Source organism: Zea mays, chromosome 2, assembly GCF_902167145.1.
Source record: "Zea mays cultivar B73 chromosome 2, Zm-B73-REFERENCE-NAM-5.0, whole genome shotgun sequence".
NCBI classification, from domain to species: Eukaryota; Viridiplantae; Streptophyta; class Magnoliopsida; order Poales; family Poaceae; genus Zea; species Zea mays.
Window position 1 is genome coordinate 34,934,040 of NC_050097.1, and position 20,286 is coordinate 34,954,325.

Sequence of the window (20,286 nt, forward strand, 5' to 3'; positions counted from 1 at the left end):
AGGACCTTGGTGAGCCTGACATCGCCGACAACGGGGTCGACGACGAGCGGGTATTTCCCCGGGCTCGGCACATGGTCGGGGTGGTCGGCTCGGTCGAAAGTGATGGGCTTGTCGGACCAGTCTAGGTAGACTGGCGCCGCCACCTTCACCGAGCAGACCTCCCGGCGCTCTTGCTTGCGGTGCCGAGCCGAGGCATTCGCCGCATGCCCTCCGTAGATCATGAAGCAGTCGCGGACCTCGGGGAATTCTCCTGCTTGGTGATCTTCGTTCTTGTCGTCGTCGCGGGCCCTGCCACCCTCGGCGGGTGGCCCGGCCCTGTGGAAATGACGCCGAAGCATAACACACTCCTCGAGGGTGTGCTTGACGGGCCCCTGATGGTAGGGGCACGGCTCCTTGAGCATCTTGTCGAAGAGGTTTGCACCTCCGGGGGGCTTCCGAGGGTTCTTATACTCGGCGGCGGCGACAAGGTCCGCGTCTGCGGCGTCGCGTTTCGATTGCGACTTCTTCTTGCCTTTCTTCTTGGCGCCGCGCGGAGCAGACGTCTCGGGAGCTTCTTCCGACGGGCGGCCCTGGGGCTGCTTGTCCTTTCGGAAGATAGCCTCGACCGCCTCCTGGCCGGAGGCGAACTTGGTGGCGATGTCCATCAGCTCGCTCGCCCTGGTGGGGGTTTTGCGACCCAGCTTGCTCACCAGGTCGTGGCAAGTGGTGCCGGCGAGGAACGCGCCGATGACATCCGAGTCGGTGATGTTGGGCAGCTCGGTGCGCTGCTTCGAGAATCGCCGGATGTAGTCCCGGAGCGACTCCCCCGGCTGTTGCCGGCAGCTTCGAAGGTCCCAGGAATTCCCGGGGCACACGTATGTGCCCTGGAAATTGCCAGCGAAGGCTTGGACCAAGTCGTCCCAGTTGGAAATCTGCCCCGGAGGCAGGTGCTCCAACCAGGCACGAGCAGTGTCGGAGAGGAACAGGGGGAGGTTGCGGATGATGAGGTTGTCGTCGTCCGTTCCACCCAGTTGGCAGGCAAGGCGGTAGTCCGCGAGCCACAGCTCCGGTCTCGTTTCCCCCGAGTACTTTACGATAGTAGTCGGGGGTCGGAACCGGGTCGGGAATGGCGCCCGTCGGATGGCCCGACTGAAAGCCTGCGGACCGGGTGGTTCGGGCGAAGGACTCCGATCCTCCCCGCCGTCGTAACGTCCCCCACGCCTGGGGTGATAGCCTCGGCGCACCCTTTCGTCGAGGTGAGCCCGACGGTCGCGTCGATGGTGCTCGTTGCCGAGGTGGCCCGGGGCCGCAGGCGCGGTGTTGCGCGTGCGCCCGGTGTAGACCGAGGCTTCCCGCATGAATCGGGAAGTCGCGGCATGAGGTTCTGAGGGATATCCTTGCCTTCGGGATGCAGTGCTCTCGGCCCGCCGGGCCGCGGCGCCTTCCAGGAGATTCTTGAGTTCTCCCTGGATCCCCCGACCCTCGGTGGTTGACGGCTCCGGCATCGCGCGGATGAGCATTGCTGCGGTTGCCAGGTTCTGACCGACCCCGCTGGATGCGGGCGGCGGCCTGATCCTGACGTCGTTGGCGACGCGGTGCTGGGGACCTTGGGGCATATGACGTATTTCCCCGGCCAGGGTTTGGCCCACCCATGCCTGTCCGACGTCCCGACGGATCGGCTCAAGTGCTCCTGTTCCCTCGTTGAGCCTGGCCTGCGCCTCGCGGACTCGCTCGAGTTGTGGGTCGTAACCCCCCGCCGGAGCGGGGACCACAGCTAGCTCCCGTGGGATGTCGGCGCGAGGCACCGGCCTAGGGAGATCACCATCCTCCGGCATGCCAAGATGGTTGCCTTCGGTGGGATTCCCTAGCTCGATGTGGAAACATTCGCGGCTTGGGCCGCAGCTCTCGTCGCCAAGGCTGCGGCTTCCATCGGAACAGTCGGACAGACAGTAGTCACATGCGGCCATGAAGTCCCGCACGGCACTGGGGTTGCCGAGTCCGGAGAAATCCCAACCGATGCTGGGATCGTCATCTTCCTCAGACCCAGAGGGCCCGTAGGTCGAGACGTCCGTCAGTCGGTCCCAAGGCGATCGCATACAGAACCTCAGTGGGGTTGCACTCGCCTCAATGAGGGCGCCCGCCAAAACGAGGTCGTTTGGCGGGTTGAGGCCGAGTCGAAATGACGCAAGATGGGAGTTAGTCGTTACCTTTTGGTCGACAAGGAGCGACGTAGTCACATCGGGGTCTGGTTGCGCCGTCATCTCTGGTTCGAGGGCGACGTCCTGCAGGCTTTCCGCGAGCGCGCCAGCGTCGTCTTCCTGCTCGGGGTCATCGTGCCGCGGGGGGACGGCGCTTGCCTCCGTCTTGAACGCGAGGTCGATGTCCGGCGTGCCTTCCGTCGGGGCGTCGGGGGCGTCGATTCGCTTGACGGCCGGCGAAGCGCGGCCTCCCGTCTGGCCTTGACGGCCCCGCCTCCTCCTCCGTTGGCGGGGGAGAGAACGGAGCGAGCCCGAATGTTGCTTTTCCACCACGCGGGGTAGACGTCGTCGATTCCGCCGCCGGCGGGCGGGTTGTCGGCCGCCATTGTCGTGGTCGCACGGCGGTGGAAGAAGTATCATGTCGTAGCTGCCGTCGAAGGACATGAACTCGAGAGCCCCGAAACGAAGCACCGTCCCGGGCCGGAGAGGTTGCTGGAGACTGCCCATCTGGAGCTTGACGGGGAGCTATTCGTCAGCACGCAGCAGGCCCCTACCTGGCGCGCCAACTGTCGGCGTTTCGAGACAGGGGGGTCCCTAAGCCGACGAGTGAGTGTGCTGCGTGCCCCAGCCCAGATGGGTCGAGCGCGTGGGCGAGCGCGGAGGGGGGAGAGGCGAGGCGGCCGGAGCCGAGCGTGAGAGAGGTGGAAGTCCCGCGGCCTTCATGTTCGTCCCGCGCCCAGGTCAGGTGCGCTTGCAGTAGGGGGGTTACAAGCGTCCACGCGGGTGAGGGAAGCGAGCGGCCCCAGGAGAGCGCCTGTCCCGTCCTCGGTCCCGCGCGGCCAACCTTCTCTGAGAAGGCCCTGGTCCTTCCTTTTATAGTCGTAAGGAGAGGACCCAGGTGTACAATGGGGATGTAGCAGAGTGCTACGTGTCTAGCGGAGGGAGAGCTAGTGCCCTAGGTACATGCCGATGTGGCAGCCGGAGAGATCTGGGCATCCTGCTGGCGTGATGTCGTGGCTATCGGTGGTGCGGCGGAGCCTGATGGAGGGACAGCTGTTGGAGCGGTCGAGTCCCTGCTGACGTTGTCCTGCTGCCGTAAGAGAGCTGGGGCCGCCATCGTCATAGAGCTCGTGGAGCGCCATCATTGCCCCTCTGGCGGAGCTGGCCGGACGAGACGCCGGTCTTGTTCTCCGTGACCCGAGTCGATTCGGGGTAGGGTGATGATGACGTTTCCTGTTGACGTGGCGGTCTGTGCTCTAGGCAGGGCGACGTGGGGTTTCCTCCGAAGCCGAGGTTGAGTCTTGCCTTCAGTTGCCGTGGCCGAGCCCGAGCCAGGGGGTCGGGCGAGGCGGAAGTCGTCCGGCCGAGGCCAGGGCGGAGTCCGAGCCCTGGGGTCGGGCGAGGCGGAGTTTCGTCGTCTTCCGGGTCTTAGCCTGAGTCCGAGCCCTGGGGTCGGGCGGAGCGGAGTTCGCCGTCTTCCGGGTCTTAGCCCGAGTCCGAGCCCTGGGGTCGGGCGGAGCGGAGTTCGCCGTCTTCCGGGTCTTAGCCCGAGTCCGAGCCCTGGGGTCGGGCGGAGCGGAGTTCGCCGTCTTCCGGGTCTTAGCCCGAGTCCGAGCCCTGGGGTCGGGCGGAGCGGAGTTCGCCGTCTTCCGGGTCTTAGCCCGAGTCCGAGCCCTGGGGTCGGGCGGAGCGGAGTTCGCCGTGGCGCCTTTGGCAAGGCCTAATTGCCTGTCAGACTCACTCTGTCGAGTGGCACTGCAGTCGGAGTGGCGCAGGCGGCGCTGTCCTTCTGTCAGACTGGCCAGTGGAGCGGTGGAGTGACGGCGGTCACCTCGGCTCTGCCGGGGGCGCGTGTCAGGATAGAGGTGTCAGGCCACCTTTGCGTTAAATGCCCCTGCAATTTGGTCAGTCGGTGTGGTGATTTAGTCAAGGTTGCTTCTGAGCGAAGCCAAGGCCTTGGGCAAGCCGGTGATGTGTCCGCCATAAAAAGGGGGCCTCGGGCGAGACGGAAGTCTCTCGAGGTCGGCTGCCTTCGGCCGAGGCTAGGCTCGGGTGAAGCGTGATCGAGTCACTCGTGTGGACTGATCCCTGACTTAATCGTGCCCATCAGGCCTTTGCAGCTTTATGCTGATGGGGGTTACCAGCTGAGAATTAGGCGTCTTGAGGGTACCCCTAATTATGGTCCCCGACAGGTATCCTCGCATTCCAAAACATACTCCATTACTTTCTGTCCCATTAGGCAAACCACCAGCTTTTAATGGTGAAGATTATAGTAGGTGGAGTGAAATGATGAAGTTTCACCTAACCTCACTCCACACAAGTATATGGGACATTGTTGAATTTGGAGTACAGGTACCATCCGTGGGGGATGAAGATTATGATGCGGATGAAGTCGCCCAAATCCAACACATTAATTCCCAAGCAACTACTATACTCCTCACCTCTCTAAGTCCGGAGGAGTATAATAAGGTGCAAGGGTTGAAAAGTGCAAAATAGATTTGGGACGTACTAAAGACCGCACATGAAGGAGACGAGGTGACCAAGATCACCAAAATGGAAACGATCGAGGGGGAGCTCGGTCGGTTCATGCTCAACCAAGGAGAAGACCTGCAAGCCATGTACAATCGGCTAAAGACCTTGGTAAACCAAGTGTGCAACCTCGAGAGCACCAAATGGGATGACCATGAAATGGTCAAGGTTATTCTTAGATCACTTGTTTTTCTTAACCCTATTCAAGTACAATTAATTCGTGGTGATCCAAGATATAAACTAATGTCTCCCGAGGAAGTGATAGGAAAGTTTGTGAGCTTTGAACTAATGATCAAAGGCTCCAAACAAATCATCGAGCGAGGCACCACCTCCACACCCGAGGTGCAACCCGTCGCCTTCAAAGCGACGGAAGAGAAGAAGGAAGAGTCTACACCAAGTAGGATTCCCATCGACGCCTCGAAGCTCGACAACGAGGAGATGGCTTTAATCATCAAAAGCTTTCGCCAAATCCTCAAGCAAAGGAAGGGGAGAGATTACAAGCCCCGTTCCAAGAAAGTGTGCTACAAGTGTGGTAAGCCTGGTCATTTCATTGCTAAATGTCCATTATCTAGTGATAGTGACAAGGGCGACGACAAGAAGGGAAAAAGAAGAGAAAAAAGAGATACTACAAGAAGAAGGGCAGCGATGCCCATGTTTGCCGGGAGTGGGACTCCGACGAGAGCACCACCGACTCCTCCTCCGACGAGGACGCCGCAAACATCGCCGTCACCAAAGGTCTTCTCTTCCCCAACGTAGGCCACAAGTGCCTCATGGCAAAGGACGGCAAGAAGAAGAAGGTAAAATCTAGATCCTCCACTAAGTATGCAACTTCTAGTGATGAGGAAAATTCTAGTGATGACAAGGAGAACTTGCTCACTCTTTTTGCCAACTTAAACATGCAACAAAAGGAAAAATTAAATGAATTAATTAGTGCAATTCATGATAAGGATGAACTCTTAGATAGCCAAGAGGACTTCCTAATTAAAGGAAACAAAATGCATGTTAAGGTTAAAAATGCTTATGCTCTAGAGGTAGAAAAATGTGAAAAATTAACTAGTGAGCTAAGCACTTGCCATGACACTATTTCCAACCTTAGAATTGAGAATGCTAATTTGATTGCTAAGGTTGAGAAGTCAAATATTTGTGATGATTCAATTACCAATCTTAGAAATGATAATGCTAGTTCAATTGCTAAGATTGAAAAATTGAAAGCCTCTCTTGCTAGCCTTAGAAATGAGAATGAAAAATTAATTGTTAAGGCTAAAGACTTACATGTTTGCAATGCTTCTATTTCCAATCTTAGAGATGAGAATGCTATTTTACATGCTAAGATTGTTGAATTGAATACTTGCAAACCCTCTACATCTACCGTTGAGCATGTTTCTATTTGCACTAGATGTAGAGATGTTAATGTAGATGTTATTCATGATCACCTTGCTATGATTAAACAACAAAATGATCATATAGCAAAACTAGATGCTAAAATTGCCGAGCATGAACTAGATAATGAAAAAATTTAAATTTGCTCGTAGCATGCTTTATAGTGGGAGACGCCCTGACATTAAGGATGGCATTGGCTTCCAACAGGGAGTCAATGTCAAGCTTAATGCCCCTCCTAAAAGATTGTCCAACTTTGTTAAGGGCAAGGCTCCCATGCCTCAGGATAACGAGGGTTATATTTTGTATCCTGCTGGTTATCCTGAGGATAAGATTAGGATAATCCATGCAAATAAGACTCATTCTCATCATGCTTTTATTTACAAGAATGAGGCTTCTAGCTCTAGGCGTTCTACACATGTTAAAATGCCTAAGAAGAAAACTCCTATTGCATCAAATGAACCTAACATTTCATTTAAGACTTTTGATGCATCATATGTTTTAACTAACAAATCAGGCAAAGTAGTTGCCAAATATGTTGGGGGCAAACACAAGGGCTCCAAGACTTGTGTTTGGGTACCCAAGGTGCTTGTTTCTAATGTGAAAGGACCCAAGACCGTTTGAGTACCTAAGAACAAGGCCTAAACTTGTTCTGTAGGTTTATGCATCCGGGGGCTCAAGTTGGATCATCGATAGCGGGTGCACAAACCACATGACAGGGGAGAAGAAGATGTTCTCCTCCAACGAGAAAAACCATGATCCCCAAAGAGCTATCACATTCGGGGATGGAAATCAAGGTTTGGTCAAAGGATTGGGTAAAATCGCTATATCTCCTGACCATTCTATTTCCAATGTTTTTCTTGTAGATTCTTTAGATTACAATTTACTTTATGTTTCTCAATTATGTAAAATGGGCTACAACTGTCTTTTTACAGATATAGGTGTTACTGTCTTTAGAAGAAGTAATGATTCAGTAGCATTTAAGGGAGTGTTAGAGGGTCAGCTATACTTAGTAGATTTTGATAGAGCTGAACTCGACACTTGCTTAATTGCTAAAACTAACATGGGTTGGCTCTAGCACCGCCGACTAGCCCATGTTGGGATGAAGAATCTTCATAAGCTTCTAAAGGGATAGCACATTTTAGGACTAACCAATGTTCATTTTGAGAAAGACAGGGTTTGTAGCGCATGTCAAGCAGGAAAGCAAATTGGTGTTCATCATCCACACAAGAACATCATGACGACCGATAGGCCGCTTGAGCTACTCCACATGGACTTATTCGGCCCGATAACTTACATAAGCATCGGCGGGAGTAAGTATTGTCTTGTAATAGTGGATGATTATTCTCGCTTCACTTGGGTATTCTTTTTGCAGGAAAAAACTCAAACCCAAGAGACCTTAAAGGGATTCTTGAGACGGGCTCAAAATGAGTTCGGCTTAAGGATCAAAAAGATTAGAAGCGACAACGGGACGAAGTTCAAGAACTCTCAAATTGAAGGCTTCCTTGAGGAGGAGGGCATCAAGCATGAGTTCTCTTCTCCCTACACGCCACAACAAAATGGTGTAGTGGAGAGGAAGAATAGAACTCTATTGGACATGGCAAGGACCATGCTTGATGAGTACAAAACTTCGGATCGGTTTTGGGGTGAGGCGGTCAACACCGCGTGCTACACCATCAACCGGTTATATCTACACCAAATCCTCAAGAAGACATCGTATGAACTCCTAATCGGTAAAAAGCCCAATGTTTCATATTTTAGAGTCTTTGGTAGCAAATGCTTTATTCTTTTTAAAAGAGGTAGAAAATCTAAATTTGCTCCTAAGGTTGTAGAAGGCTTTTTACTTGGTTATGATTCAAACACAAGGGCATATAGAGTCTTTAACAAGTCCACTGGACTAGTTGAAGTTTCTTGTGACATTGTGTTTGATGAGACTAACGGCTCACAAGTAGAGCATGTTGATCTTGATGAGCTAGATGATGAAGAGGCCCCATGCGTCGCGCTAAGGAACATGTCCATTGGGGATGTGTGTCCTAAGGAATCCGAAGAGCCTCCACAAGCACAAGATCAACCATCTTCCTCCATGCAAGCATCTCCACCAACCCAAGATGAGGATCAAGCTCAAGATGATGAAGATGAGGATCAAGAAGATGAGCCACCTCAAGAGGAGGGCAATGATCAAGGGGGAGATGCCCATGATCAAGACAGGGAAGATGATGAGGGTACAAGACCGCCACACCCAAGAGTCCACCAAGCAATACAACGAGATCACCCCGTGAACTCCATCCTCGGCGATATTCATAAGGGGTAACTACTCGATCTCGTGTTGCTCATTTCTGTGAACATTACTCCTTTGTGTCTTCTACTGAGCCATACAGGGTAGAAGATGCATTAAGGGATTCAGATTGGGTGTTGGCGATGCAAGAGGAACTCAACAACTTCACGAGGAATGAAGTATGGCATTTAGTTCCACGTCCTAATCAAAATGTTGTAGGAACCAAGTGGGTCTTCCACAACAAGCAAGATGAGCATGGTGTGGTGACAAGGAACAAAGCCCGACTGGTGGCCAAGGGTTATTCACAAGTCGAAGGTTTGGATTTCGGTGAAACCTATGCACCTGTAGCTAGGCTTGAGTCAATTCGCATTTTACTTGCCTATGCTACTTACCATGGCTTTAAGCTTTATCAAATAGACGTGAAAAGTGCCTTCCTCAATGGACCAATCAAGGAGGAGGTCTATGTTGAGCAACCTCCCAGCTTTGAAGATAGTGAGTACCCTAACCATGTCTATAAACTCTCTAAGGCGCTTTATGGGCTCAAGCAAGCCCCAAGAGCATGGTATGAATGCCTAAGAGATTTTCTTATCGCTAATGGCTTCAAAGTACGAAAAGCCGATCCTACTCTCTTTACTAAAACACTTGCAAATGATTTGTTTGTATGCCAAATTTATGTTGATGATATCATATTTGGGTCTACTAATAAATCTACATGTGAAGAGTTTAGTAGGATCATGACTCAAAAATTCGAGATGTCTATGATGGGGGAGTTGAAGTATTTCTTAGGATTTCGAGTGAAGCAACTCCAAGAGGGCACCTTCATTATCCAAACGAAGTATATTCAAGACATACTCACCAAGCTTGGGATGAAGGATGCCAAGCCCATCAAGACACCCATGGGAACTAATGGGCATCTCGACCTCGACACGGGAGGTAAATCCGTAGATCAAAAGGTATTCTGGTCAATGATAGGATCTTTACTCTATTTATGTGCATCTCGACCGGATATTATGCTTTCCGTATGCATGTGTGCAAGATTCCAAGCCGATCCTAAGGAAGTTCACCTTAGGGCCGTAAAACGAATCTTGAGATATTTAGTTTATACTCCTAAGTTTGGCCTTTGGTACCCCAGGGGATCCACATTTGATTTAATTGGTTATTCCGATGCTGATTGGGCAGGGTGTAAAATTAATAGAAAGAGCACATCAGGGACTTGCCAGTTCTTGGGAAGATCTCTGGTGTCTTGGGCTTCAAAGAAGCAAAATTCTGTAGCTCTTTCTACCGCCGAAGCCGAGTACATTGCCGCAGGTCACTGTTGCGCGTAATTGCTTTGGATGAGGCAAACCCTTAGGGACTATGGTTACAAATTAACCAAAGTTCCTCTTCTATGTGATAATGAGAGTGCAATCCGCATGGCGGATAATCCCGTTGAGCATAGCCGCACTAAACACATAGCCATTCGGTATCACTTTTTGAGGGATCACCAACAAAAGGGGGATATCGAGATAGCTTATATTAACACCAAAGAACAATTAGCCGATATCTTTACCAAGCCACTAGATGAGCAGACATTTACCAAACTTAGGCATGAGCTAAATATTCTAGATTCTAGGAATTTTGATTGATATTTTGCATACATAGCTCATTTATACCTTTGATCATCTCTCTTTCATAAGCTATGACTAATGTGGTTTCAAGTGCATTTCATGCTAAGTCATAGATTGAAAGGGAATTGGAGTCTTTGGCGAAGACAAGGCTTCCACTCCACTCCATCGAATTATTTATCCTTCACCGTTGCTCCGCACCGCTCTCCAACTTTGGTATAATCTTCACTCGTATATTATTTACCAAAGGGGGAGAAAGTAGTTAAAAGAGCTTATATTTCACTCATAAGTATCCGTTTTTGGCGATTCATGCCAAAGGGGAGAAAATATTAGCCCAAAGCAAAAGGACCGCACCACCACCAATTTCAAAAATGTAGTTTTCATATTTAAGTTAAGAAATTTTTTTCAATTAGTATCTTATTTTTTATACCCTCTTCAAAATTAATATCTAAAACCCTCTTGAACACTAAGAGGAGGATTTCATTAAGGGGGAGTTTTGTTTAGTCAAAGGAAAAGCATTTGAAACAGGGGGAGAAAAGTTCAAATCTTGAAAATGCTTCTCAAAATCTTATTCATATACCTTTGACTATTTGCAAAAGATTTTTGAAAAAGAATTTCCAAAACATTGCAAAACAAAACAAGTGGTGCAAGCGTGGTCCAAAATTTTAAATAAGAAGAAAGCCATCCATGCATATCTAGTAGAAATAATTATTGGTTTCATTCCAAGCAACCTTTGCACTTACCTTATGCAAACTAGTTCAATTATGCACTTATATATTTGCTTTGGTTTGTGTTGGCATCAATCACCAAAAAGGGGAAGATTGAAAGGGAAATAGGCTTACACCTTTTCCTAATTGATTTTGGTGGTTGAATTGCCCAACACAAATAATTGGGCTAACTAGTTTGCTCTAGATTATGAGTTCTACAGGTGCCAAAGGTTCACAACAAACCAATAAAAAGACCAAGAAAGGGTTTAAATGAAAAGAGCAAAAGACTACCGAAGTGTGCCCTGGTCTGGCGCACCGGACTGTCCGGTGTGCCACCGGACAGTGTCCGGTGCACCAGGGAACCCAACTCCAAACTTGCCACCTTCGAGAATTCTGGGAGCCGCTCCGCTATAATTCACCGGACTGTCTGGTGTAGCACCGGACTGTCCAGTGTGCCAGCGGAGTAACGGCTACACAGCGCCAACGGTCATCTGCAACGAACAATAAATGCGCTACAGTGCACGCCTGCGCGCGCAGAAGTCAGAACAGACGCTAGAAGGCGCACCGGACAGTGAATAGTGACTGTCCGGTGCACCACCGGACTGTCCGGTGGCCCAGCTATCAGAAGCTCCAACGGTCAGAACCCAACGGCCGGGTGACGTGGCTGGCGCACCGGACAGTGTCCGGTGGCGCACCGGACTGTCCGGTGCGCCATGCGACAGCAGCCTCCACCAACGGCTCCTTTGGTTTTTGGGGCTATAAATACCCCCAACCACCCACCATTCATTGCATCCAAGTTTTCAGCCTTCAAACCTCATACAAGAGCTATAGCATTCAATACAAGACACAAACAAAGAGATCAAATCCTCTCCCAAGTCCAGAATCATTCCAATCAAATAGTGACTAGTGAGAGAGACACTTGTGTTCATTTGAGCTCTTGCGCTTGGATTGCTTTTCTTCTTCATTCTTTCTTGTGTTCAACTCAATTGTAATCAAGTCAAGAGACACCAATTGTGTGGTGGTCCTTGTGGGGACTTAGTGTCCCGTTTGATTGAGAAGAGAAGCTCACTCGGTCTAAGTGACCGTTTGAGAGAGGGAAAGGGTTGAAAGAGACCCGGTCTTTGTGACCACCTCAACAGGGAGTAGGTTTGCAAGAACCGAACCTCGGTAAAACAAATCACCGTGTCTCACTCTTCATTTGCTTTTGATTTGTTTTCACCCTCTCTTTCGGACTCGTTTTTATTTCTAACCCTAACCCCGACATGTAGTGTGTGCTTAAGTTTATAAATTTCAGATTTGCCTATTCACCCCCTCTAGACGACTTTCAGAGCTGCATGTTCCAATTTGTCAAAAGCCTTTTCAAAATCTAGCTTTAGAATGACCATTTCCTTTCTGGACTTGTGGCAAAGAGAAATGTATTCAAAAGCCCAGGCTAAGCAATCCTGGATCGACCTAGCCTTGATGAAACCATATTGATTCTGATGAACTAACTTTGTGATCACCTGTTGCAAACGATTGGCTAAGATTTTTGTCAATACTTTAACACTCGTGTTAAGGAGGGAGATAGGCCTATAGTCACCAACTAAGTCCGGAGAGCTGTTTTTGGGAAGGAGAGTCACGTATGAACCATTAATGCTGCGCATGCAGAGAGATCCTTCAAAGAATTTATTGCAAAGTTCATAGAAGTCAGGGGCAATCACCGGCCAACATTTTTTACGAAGTCTGTATTAAATCCATTTGGACCTAACGATTTATTTGCTGGCAGATTTTTAATGATCTGATCAATCTCATGACAAGAGAAGGGGTGCTCAAGGTCTAACAAATTGTCAATCGGCTGAATCAAGGATGGTAAGTTAAAAACCATGGATGTTTGTTGAGAGGTCCCCAATCTGTTCTTGAAAGCATTGAAAAGCACAGATTCTTTGTCAGTATGAGAGAGAGAGAGCCGTATTTCCATTGTCATCTTTTAGTGATGAAATGAGGTTGTGCCAGTGCTTGACAGTAGCATTTGCATGAAAGAATTTAGTGCCAGCATCACCTAGGGTGACCCATTTAATTTGGCCTCTTTGTTTCCAATAAGTCCGCTGTTTAGATAAAAGGTCATGCAGATGGAGGATAAGAATTTCTTTGAAGTTCCATTCCTGTATGGTTAAGTCTCTACTCTCCTCAATGAAGTCCAATAGCTGAATAACCAATTTAACCTTATCAATCAATTTTGCTAAATTAGGGAGAGACTTACACCAAACTTGGATTGCTTTGCGTGCCCTTTTAAACTTGGCTGCGAGCCTTTTAGTTGGGTCTGGTTGAAATAAGGGCTGACTCCAAGAATCTTGGAAAATTGAATGGAAGTCTTCAAGCTGGAGCCAATAATTTTCAAATCTGAAGATGGGCGGTTTGGGAACATTAATTTGGACATTGACCATCTAAGGAATGTGATCCGAGGTTCCTCTAGGGAGTGAGAGTGCAGAAGTGGCCGGAAAGTTGACAGACCATGCCTGCGACACAAAGCACCAATCCAATTTTTCAAGTAGAGGGTGACATTGCATATTTGACCAAGTGTAAGCTTGTCCTTTGAGAGGAATTTTCTGAAGCCCCAACTGACTGATTACCAAGTTAAAATTCATCATTCTGAGATGGTCTCCTCCACGTTTATTGCGGTTTTCAGGAGCTTTGATCATATTAAAATCGCCAAGGAAGATCCATAGTTTGTCATCATTAATCTCAAGACTGGAGAACCAAGAGAGAAATTCCTCTCTTTTGTGAGGGGTACATGGGGCGTAAATGTTGGTGAGCCACCAGATTTGATTAGTCAACTTTGTACGGAAAAAAATCGTGTGACCGAAAGAGTTTTGGTCAATCACCTCAGCATCAAAGTGAGAGCCTTTCCAGATTGTTAAAACCCCCAAAAGCGCTAATAGAAGGTCCGAAAGCGAACTTATCAAAGGATCTGTTGCAGAACCGACGAATGTAGGAGTCATCGAAGGATTCTTTTTTTGTCTCTTGAATACAAATGATGTCACAGTTAGTGTCCATAATGTTATTGCGTAAGTAATTCCATTTAATATCAGAGTTAATTCCTCTAATATTATGTGACAGAATTTTCAAGGAGTGGTGCAAATTCTGAGGGTCGGAAGTCATGGATGAACAATAGTCTTCGTATTAAGAAATCCCGGTATGCATAGCATACACCAATAGTTCTTCATTGCCCATAAACAGAAGTATCCAGAGAACCAATAAATAAGCATGACGTGAGGGAAATAAAACTTCAAAATGGCCAAACTAGAAGTTTCGAAACGGAGCCCACATAACAAATAACAGAAGTTCCAGACACCAAAATTATCCATGCCGAAAAACAGAGAGTCATCGACTCTATCAGAGTTAGTTTCGGCAAACCAAAATAGTGCCACATGCGTGCCATCACCAACAGTTATCATGTTGTTGTACATGGGAAACCACCAAAAATATCCACCAACCGAGGCACAGAAGACACTGCAAGGCCCAAAAAGAGCCTTACAACCCCGCCGGGGCACTAGATTCCGCATCATCGTCATCATCAAAGAGAGGGTCCACCGCCTACAGTTAGTGGCCAATGGTCATAAGATGTCGATATTTATTTAAATCTTATCTGAACTTGATAATATACTTGATAATATTAGTATCGGATTCGAATCTAAACAGAAAACAAGAAAACAAATATGCAACGTCTCTACCGAATCCGATTGCGTCGCTACGAGCAGCTAGGTAGCACTGCAGACTACGAGAACAACCTGCGCGCGGCGTGCTAGCGCAGGCCGACGAGGGAGACGTCGTCCACCACCGGCCCGCAGAGCGTCCCGTCGGGCTTCATGTGGTGGTTGTAGCTCTGGAGCACCACGCGCGTGAGGTTCGCGGTCGCCTCGAACTCGACCGCGGCGCGCCTGCTCCCGCCCTTCCCCAGGGACTCGTACGTCGTCCTCAGCGTCGCCCGCGCCGCATACGCCTCGACGGCCATGGGGCCCTCGCACCCGTTCGCGGCGTCCCCGACCGACAGCGACAGGCGGTAGCGCCGGCCGGGCACGGTGCGCACGTCTTGCACCAGCGCGGCCTCCCTGCCGGCCACCAGCTCCACGGCGCGCGCGCCGCGCGGCACCGCGTGGTGCGCCGCGTCCACGTACTTGACGACCTTCGTGTCCGACATGACCATCCACCCCGGCAGCGGGGACACGTCGTCCTCGCTCATCGGCGGCACCAGCACGCCCCACGCCGTGTCCGGGAAGATGAACGGGCCCTCCTCGAAGTCTCCGTTCCTCAGCATGTTACCTGCATGCTCGCTACACTGGGTTAAACCGGCCGTGTGCCTTTGTGAAACAAAGCAAGACAATACTTCGTATGTTACAGACCGTACCCTGAGCGAGAGGCGGAGGGTTCAGGGCCTTGATGGCAATGAAGTCGATGAGGGGGCCGCACGCCGGGTTGTCCTCGTGGCCGGGGTTGTGGATGCTGAACCACGCGGTGCTGTGCCTGGCTCTGAAGGCGTAGGCGTAGGAGTCCCACCCGCTGCTGGTGTACACGGTCTGGATCGGGAGGACGCCGGACTCGGCGGCGACGGACACGTTGAGCCTCTCGGCCTGGGCGCAGGTGCGCGCCGCGCAGAAGGTGATGGAGTAGGTCGTCTTCCGGATCACTTCTAGCTTCTGCCGGATGGTCGCGTCGTTACCCAGACGCACGGCGCATGCACCTTCCGGCACTGCTAGGATCATGTCGTCCTGCTTCTGCCCGGACCCGATGTACTCCACGAACCCAAAGATCTCCCAGTTCGGTACGGAGTTTTGGTTCATCACCCTGGTGCCGTTCAGATCGGACTTGGCCGGCCCGAGCTCAAAATTGCCATTTGGTAATAGGCCTGAACACAGGTACACAAGTAACGAAAGGCTGGTTCAAGGCTGAGTACTCAACATCACTAGTTAACCGTCGTCAAACTTCATATCACTATAGTTCAAGCTGAAAGCTCTGAAACTAACTACAGTGTGTTCTGAAATCAGCAGCTTTTAGAACGGAACGGAAAAGAACTAGCTGCAGTTTGTGTGGACCGCTAACTTATGCGCAAGTCATACGAGGATCTAGGAGTACGCTAGCTAGATCTCACCGTCGGTGACGACGCCTGAAGCCAGTCGAGCAGTAGTCACACCGAGGAGCAAGAGCAGCAGCACGGGGCAGCGTGACCTCGTGCCGCCCGCCATGCTTGTCTGAGGTTCCCTTCTGATGAGCTGCATGCCTCCCTGGCGTGAACTGAGCAGCACTCGAGCTGATGGCTCGATCTCGAGGGAACACTCTCACGAGCAAGGCCGCGCCCAATCTCGCGTGACTATACTTATAGAGCTAGCGCGAGACACGCGCAGGGGCACTAGATAGGGAGAAGAGTAGGCATCCGTTGGTATTGAGACCAGGTGAGATCTTAGCACTATGTGTTGAGAGTTTATTCGCAAACATATTTTAAAGGATACTCTAATTATATTTAGAAAAAAATATATCCTCTATACGCTCCAACTGTTCTATAATGTTTGGTTCCTTGACTAAGTTTAGTTCATGTGACATCAAACATTTGAATATCAATTAGAAGTATAATATAGACTTAATTAAGTTTAATAAATTCGTCCCGTATTTTAGTCTTTGTCTGTGAAATTAATTTTGTAATTATATTTTAAACAATGGACTAAATAATACTAGGTACAATATATTTTAAAGAACGGATTAAATAATACTAGGTACAATATTTGTGTGTTGAGATAGTACATTAATCATATTTAATGGTATAGCCCAACAATTATAAACAGGGGCGAAGCTGCTTAGGAAGTAGTCGATGTATATGTACCCCTAAAATTTGTAAAACTAATGGTTTATACTAAATTTTCATCATATATGTACCACCTTCAAAATATTATTATGCGCCCGCAAGTTATATGCACCCTCCTCCTATTTACTCTAGCATCGCCACTAGTTGTACGATATCTGAGGATCCAGTGGCCAACTGATGAGCCCTCCACATAAAAAATAAATTTAAAATTAAAGTAGACTATGACTCATATACCAGATATTAAACTATAGATAATGCACTTTATATTAGCCAAAAGGTTAAGAAATGTATGTGTTAAAAAGGAGACGTGTCACTTTTTATAGCTTGCTCGATCGCTAATCCGCCTTCAGCTAGCAAGATGGTACTATCCGGGAACGCTATGATGTTTGTGGCTTCAAGTCATGTTAGACTTAGGTGTTTTCTCATGGTCCATCTGGAGGTAAGGGCCTGGTTGTTAGACGAGACGTGAAAAAAACAGATCTATTCTATGTGTTCCGTGTGTGACGCACGACGCACGAAATTCATGCTTCAAAGGAACAAAGATATATATATATATATAGTTTAGATATTAGGAGTCCTGAACTTCTAATAGCTCGGCGAAAGCCCTGATCCGACGTTGTCAACCGGTTCAGCCACACCAGGTGCGAAGCGTCTATAAAAGAAGCTCCAGATCGCTAGGGTTCAATTTTAGCGACGCCGACAGTTACGTCCCCACCCCTGAGAGGCACGCGTGGCGGTGGATCCTGGGAGCAAGCGCGCGACGACGGATTTGGGGGACACGCTCGCGGTGGTGGATCCCTGAGGCCAGCGTGCGGCGATGGCCCCCTTGAGGCGCGCACGGCGGCGAGGTCCCATATTTATGCTATTTTGTATATATATTTATGCCAATGTCAATAGATTTTTACGACCTATATTTCAGTTCATGTCTCCGCTTCAATCTATTTGCTTGTTTATGATACTTCTATTCACATTTTACGCAAACGATTTATTGATTTTATGCATTATCTCGTTTACTTAATCCAGTGTGTATTGGGTTTCTACCATTTATGTCATGTGTATAAGATATATTTACGACCCACACATTTACGCAATAAAATAGAAATTTAGAAAAAGGTAACCACTCTAAGAAATGAGGTCATTTGCCACGATTCCATAAATCTCGCGTATGTCGATCCATTTTCTTTTCAACTCACATTCTTGCCATCCTAAATTTGTGCACATGCAGTAGAAAACATATTTTTACGCAGTCTACCGTAGTGCATAAATAACTTCACTGTGTAGTATAATTAGTATCAGTATATATCATAAACTGGTTCTAACGAGCCTTGGTGCATGGATGCTGGAGAGATCATATATCTATGGAGGAAATAAAGCATTTAAATCAGATTTTTTTGTTTCCATACATGTTTTCGTTATGAAATAGATCGATGATTTACATTAAAATTCATACCCATTTACGCTGTTTTGATTCACGTTTTACGTTGAAATCCTCCTGAGCTCCCAAGCACGATCGACTCCATATCTTCTGTTCCGATATATACAATAACTTACAGCTTCATGGGCGCGCTAGTCACGGTGGTGTGTGGACCCACCTGAACGAACCAATGAAAGGTTCATTGTCGCTCTCCTATTATGCAAGTTTGAACCATGAAATATGCTTGCATAAACACGAGTAGGATCCAACTACCTAACCAGCGAACACGACGCTAGCCCACCTTCGTCCATCCCAACTCGACCCCACCATGTGTGCACTTTCTGTTTACGCAAAACATAAGACATGTTTACACATACATAAACGTGCCCCACAACCGCGCGGACGCACACGCCCCACTGGCCTGACCTGACCACGTGTGTGACCTCTATCCTGGTCTGGGGCTTCCCATGCCTATCGAAAGTCCTAGACTTCCATTACCAACAGCATATATATGGGGAAGGTATATTGGAAGCCCTAGACTTCTAAATGGTAGAGGAAGCCATAGCCGACCACCCCTGTGACCTAGCTGGACCGTACCGGGGCACCCACCCACACCCCACGCATGTGTGCACCAGGTCAAACCTTCCCCACGTGCGTAAGTCAACCCCCGGTCCAACATCCTGACCATCACGTGGGACACATGCCATAAATTGTGGTTCTGTTTTTTGCGCAAATAGCATAAATAGTTCACAGAAATAGCGTAAATAGTTCATAGAGATGGCATAAAAACCTCGCCCATCCACTGGACCCGTGCGCGGGCGCAGGTGCAGGTGCATGCATACAGATCCTATTTTATGGTAGATCCAATAATTATGGCAAATCGCGAGAGTTTCCTATTGCATGTGCGCAAAATTTGGATAATATTTTCGTTTCCACTGCATGCGCGCAAAAATTGGATGGCTCCATTGTCGGTGTTTTAGGTCCGACCGCACACCCGGGGTTGCCCCTCAAGGTGTTTTTAGGAGTAGGACGGTGTCGCCGACTGTAGCAAAATGGTTCGTGCCAGATGCACGAGGGACAGTGGACAATGTTTACAGGTTCGGGCCGCTTAGAGATGCGTAACACCCTACGTCCTGGTGAGTATGCTTGGTGAATGAGATTACAAGGTAGCTCTCTGAATTGAGAACGCAGAGAGTTAAGGTGGGTGGCTGAGTAATAGGGTCGATCGTTCTGAAGGGGTGCCGCCTAGGCCTTATATACTCAACCGTGGGGCAATACATGTGGATACGATAACAATGTGTAACTAAAAGATAGTGAACTGTTTGAGTTTATCTCCCTATAGTTCTGCCGACCTATCCTCGCATGGCTCCTGTTGCATGGGAGCTCCAGCGCGGGAAAGTCGGATCTCTGTTGTGGTCGCTCGCTCAACGTTGTGGGTCGTCCGGGCTTGCACCAATCCAGCCTTACGTCAACCTGCTTTACTGATTGTCCCTCCCTAGGCCCACGAAGGAATGACCTTACGATTTATTGGGCCCTTGGGCCTTTCGCGAGGTCTTTTACTCTTCCAGTGGACCCGGGGGATATCTGTCCCCCACAAGTCCCCGATCTTTGGGTTGATTTTGAGGTAATCAGCCCAAAGATCCCAGGTCCAGCTGCAGGTAATTTGGGGAAAACGATTTCTTACTGTCTCCTCCTGCTTTGATCACTCGTAAACTGAAGCTTTGTTTCGTGCTTGTGCCTTAGAGGTCGGCATTTCATTTTGTAGGACCCTGAACTTCATTGGGTGCACCGGAGGTGCACCCAATGGGTGTAGCCCCCGAGCTTCGAGTAGATTTTAGAAAATAATCTACTCGAAGGTCTTCATCAAAAATTATTTTCATCTTTACTCCTGCGCTTTGGTTGAGGGCTAGCCTTGTCTTTAATCTTGTCTTATGCCTTAGAGGTCGGCACCATCTTGGCTTGAAATGGTGATTCATGGGGTGCACCGAAGGTGCACCCAATGGGTGTAGCCCCCGAGCTTTGAGTGGATTTTTGAAAACAATCCTCTCAAAGGTCTCCATTTTGTGTCCTTTTGCTGAGAATAACCCTTTCTTTTTTCAGAATGCCTTAGAGGTCAGCATTATGTCATCCATATTATGCTTCAGAGGTCAGCATGTATTTTGTCTTTTTGCAGCCGAGTTCATAATCCGCCCATATCTTGCTAGGTGGTGCAATTTATTTGCTCTGCGACTGATTGGACAGTTGATGGACGTTCCCTGGCTAGTCTTCACGTCGCTTCTGTCGGTCAGATTCTGTACTTCCCTGGCTATATTTGGCTTTCCTCTGATCCTTACTGATATCTTATTTTTGTCTTGAGGTATTCATTGTATG

At 48.8% G+C, this 20,286-nt stretch overlaps 1 protein-coding gene across 2 annotated transcripts; it reads right to left on the minus strand.

Annotated features, from left to right (window-relative positions):
• Positions 1-13,918: 13,918 nt before the first annotated feature.
• LOC103646275 (uncharacterized) lies at positions 13,919-16,058 on the minus strand. 2 transcript variants are annotated; one of them, XM_008671006.4, is made up of 4 exons: positions 15,795-16,058; positions 15,054-15,551; positions 14,437-14,968; positions 13,919-14,242 (listed from the first exon to the last, which is right to left on the minus strand). In XM_008671006.4, exons 1-3 carry the CDS (start codon positions 15,919-15,921, stop codon positions 14,451-14,453), a joined length of 1,143 nt encoding a protein of 380 aa, XP_008669228.1. In that variant the 5' UTR covers positions 15,922-16,058; the 3' UTR covers positions 13,919-14,242; positions 14,437-14,450. The 2 variants fall into 2 exon arrangements, with proteins under 2 accessions (XP_008669228.1, XP_008669227.1); XM_008671005.4 differs by lacking the exon at positions 13,919-14,242 and having other exon boundaries at positions 14,260-14,968.
• Between the last annotated feature and the right edge of the window lie 4,228 nt (positions 16,059-20,286).

What these genes read in the sequence shown, in the direction of transcription:
- LOC103646275 (XM_008671006.4), bottom strand. Translation starts at nt 15,921, where the DNA reads ATGCAGCTCATCAGAAGGGAACCTCAGACAAGCATGGCGGGCGGCACG. An exon ending in TTCAGGCGTCGTCACCGACG is followed by an intron (nt 15,552 to 15,794) that starts GTGAGATCTAGC and finishes ACCTGTGTTCAG; the next exon opens with GCCTATTACCAAATGGCAAT. An exon ending in CCCTCCGCCTCTCGCTCAGG is followed by an intron (nt 14,969 to 15,053) that starts GTACGGTCTGTA and finishes GCGAGCATGCAG; the next exon opens with GTAACATGCTGAGGAACGGA.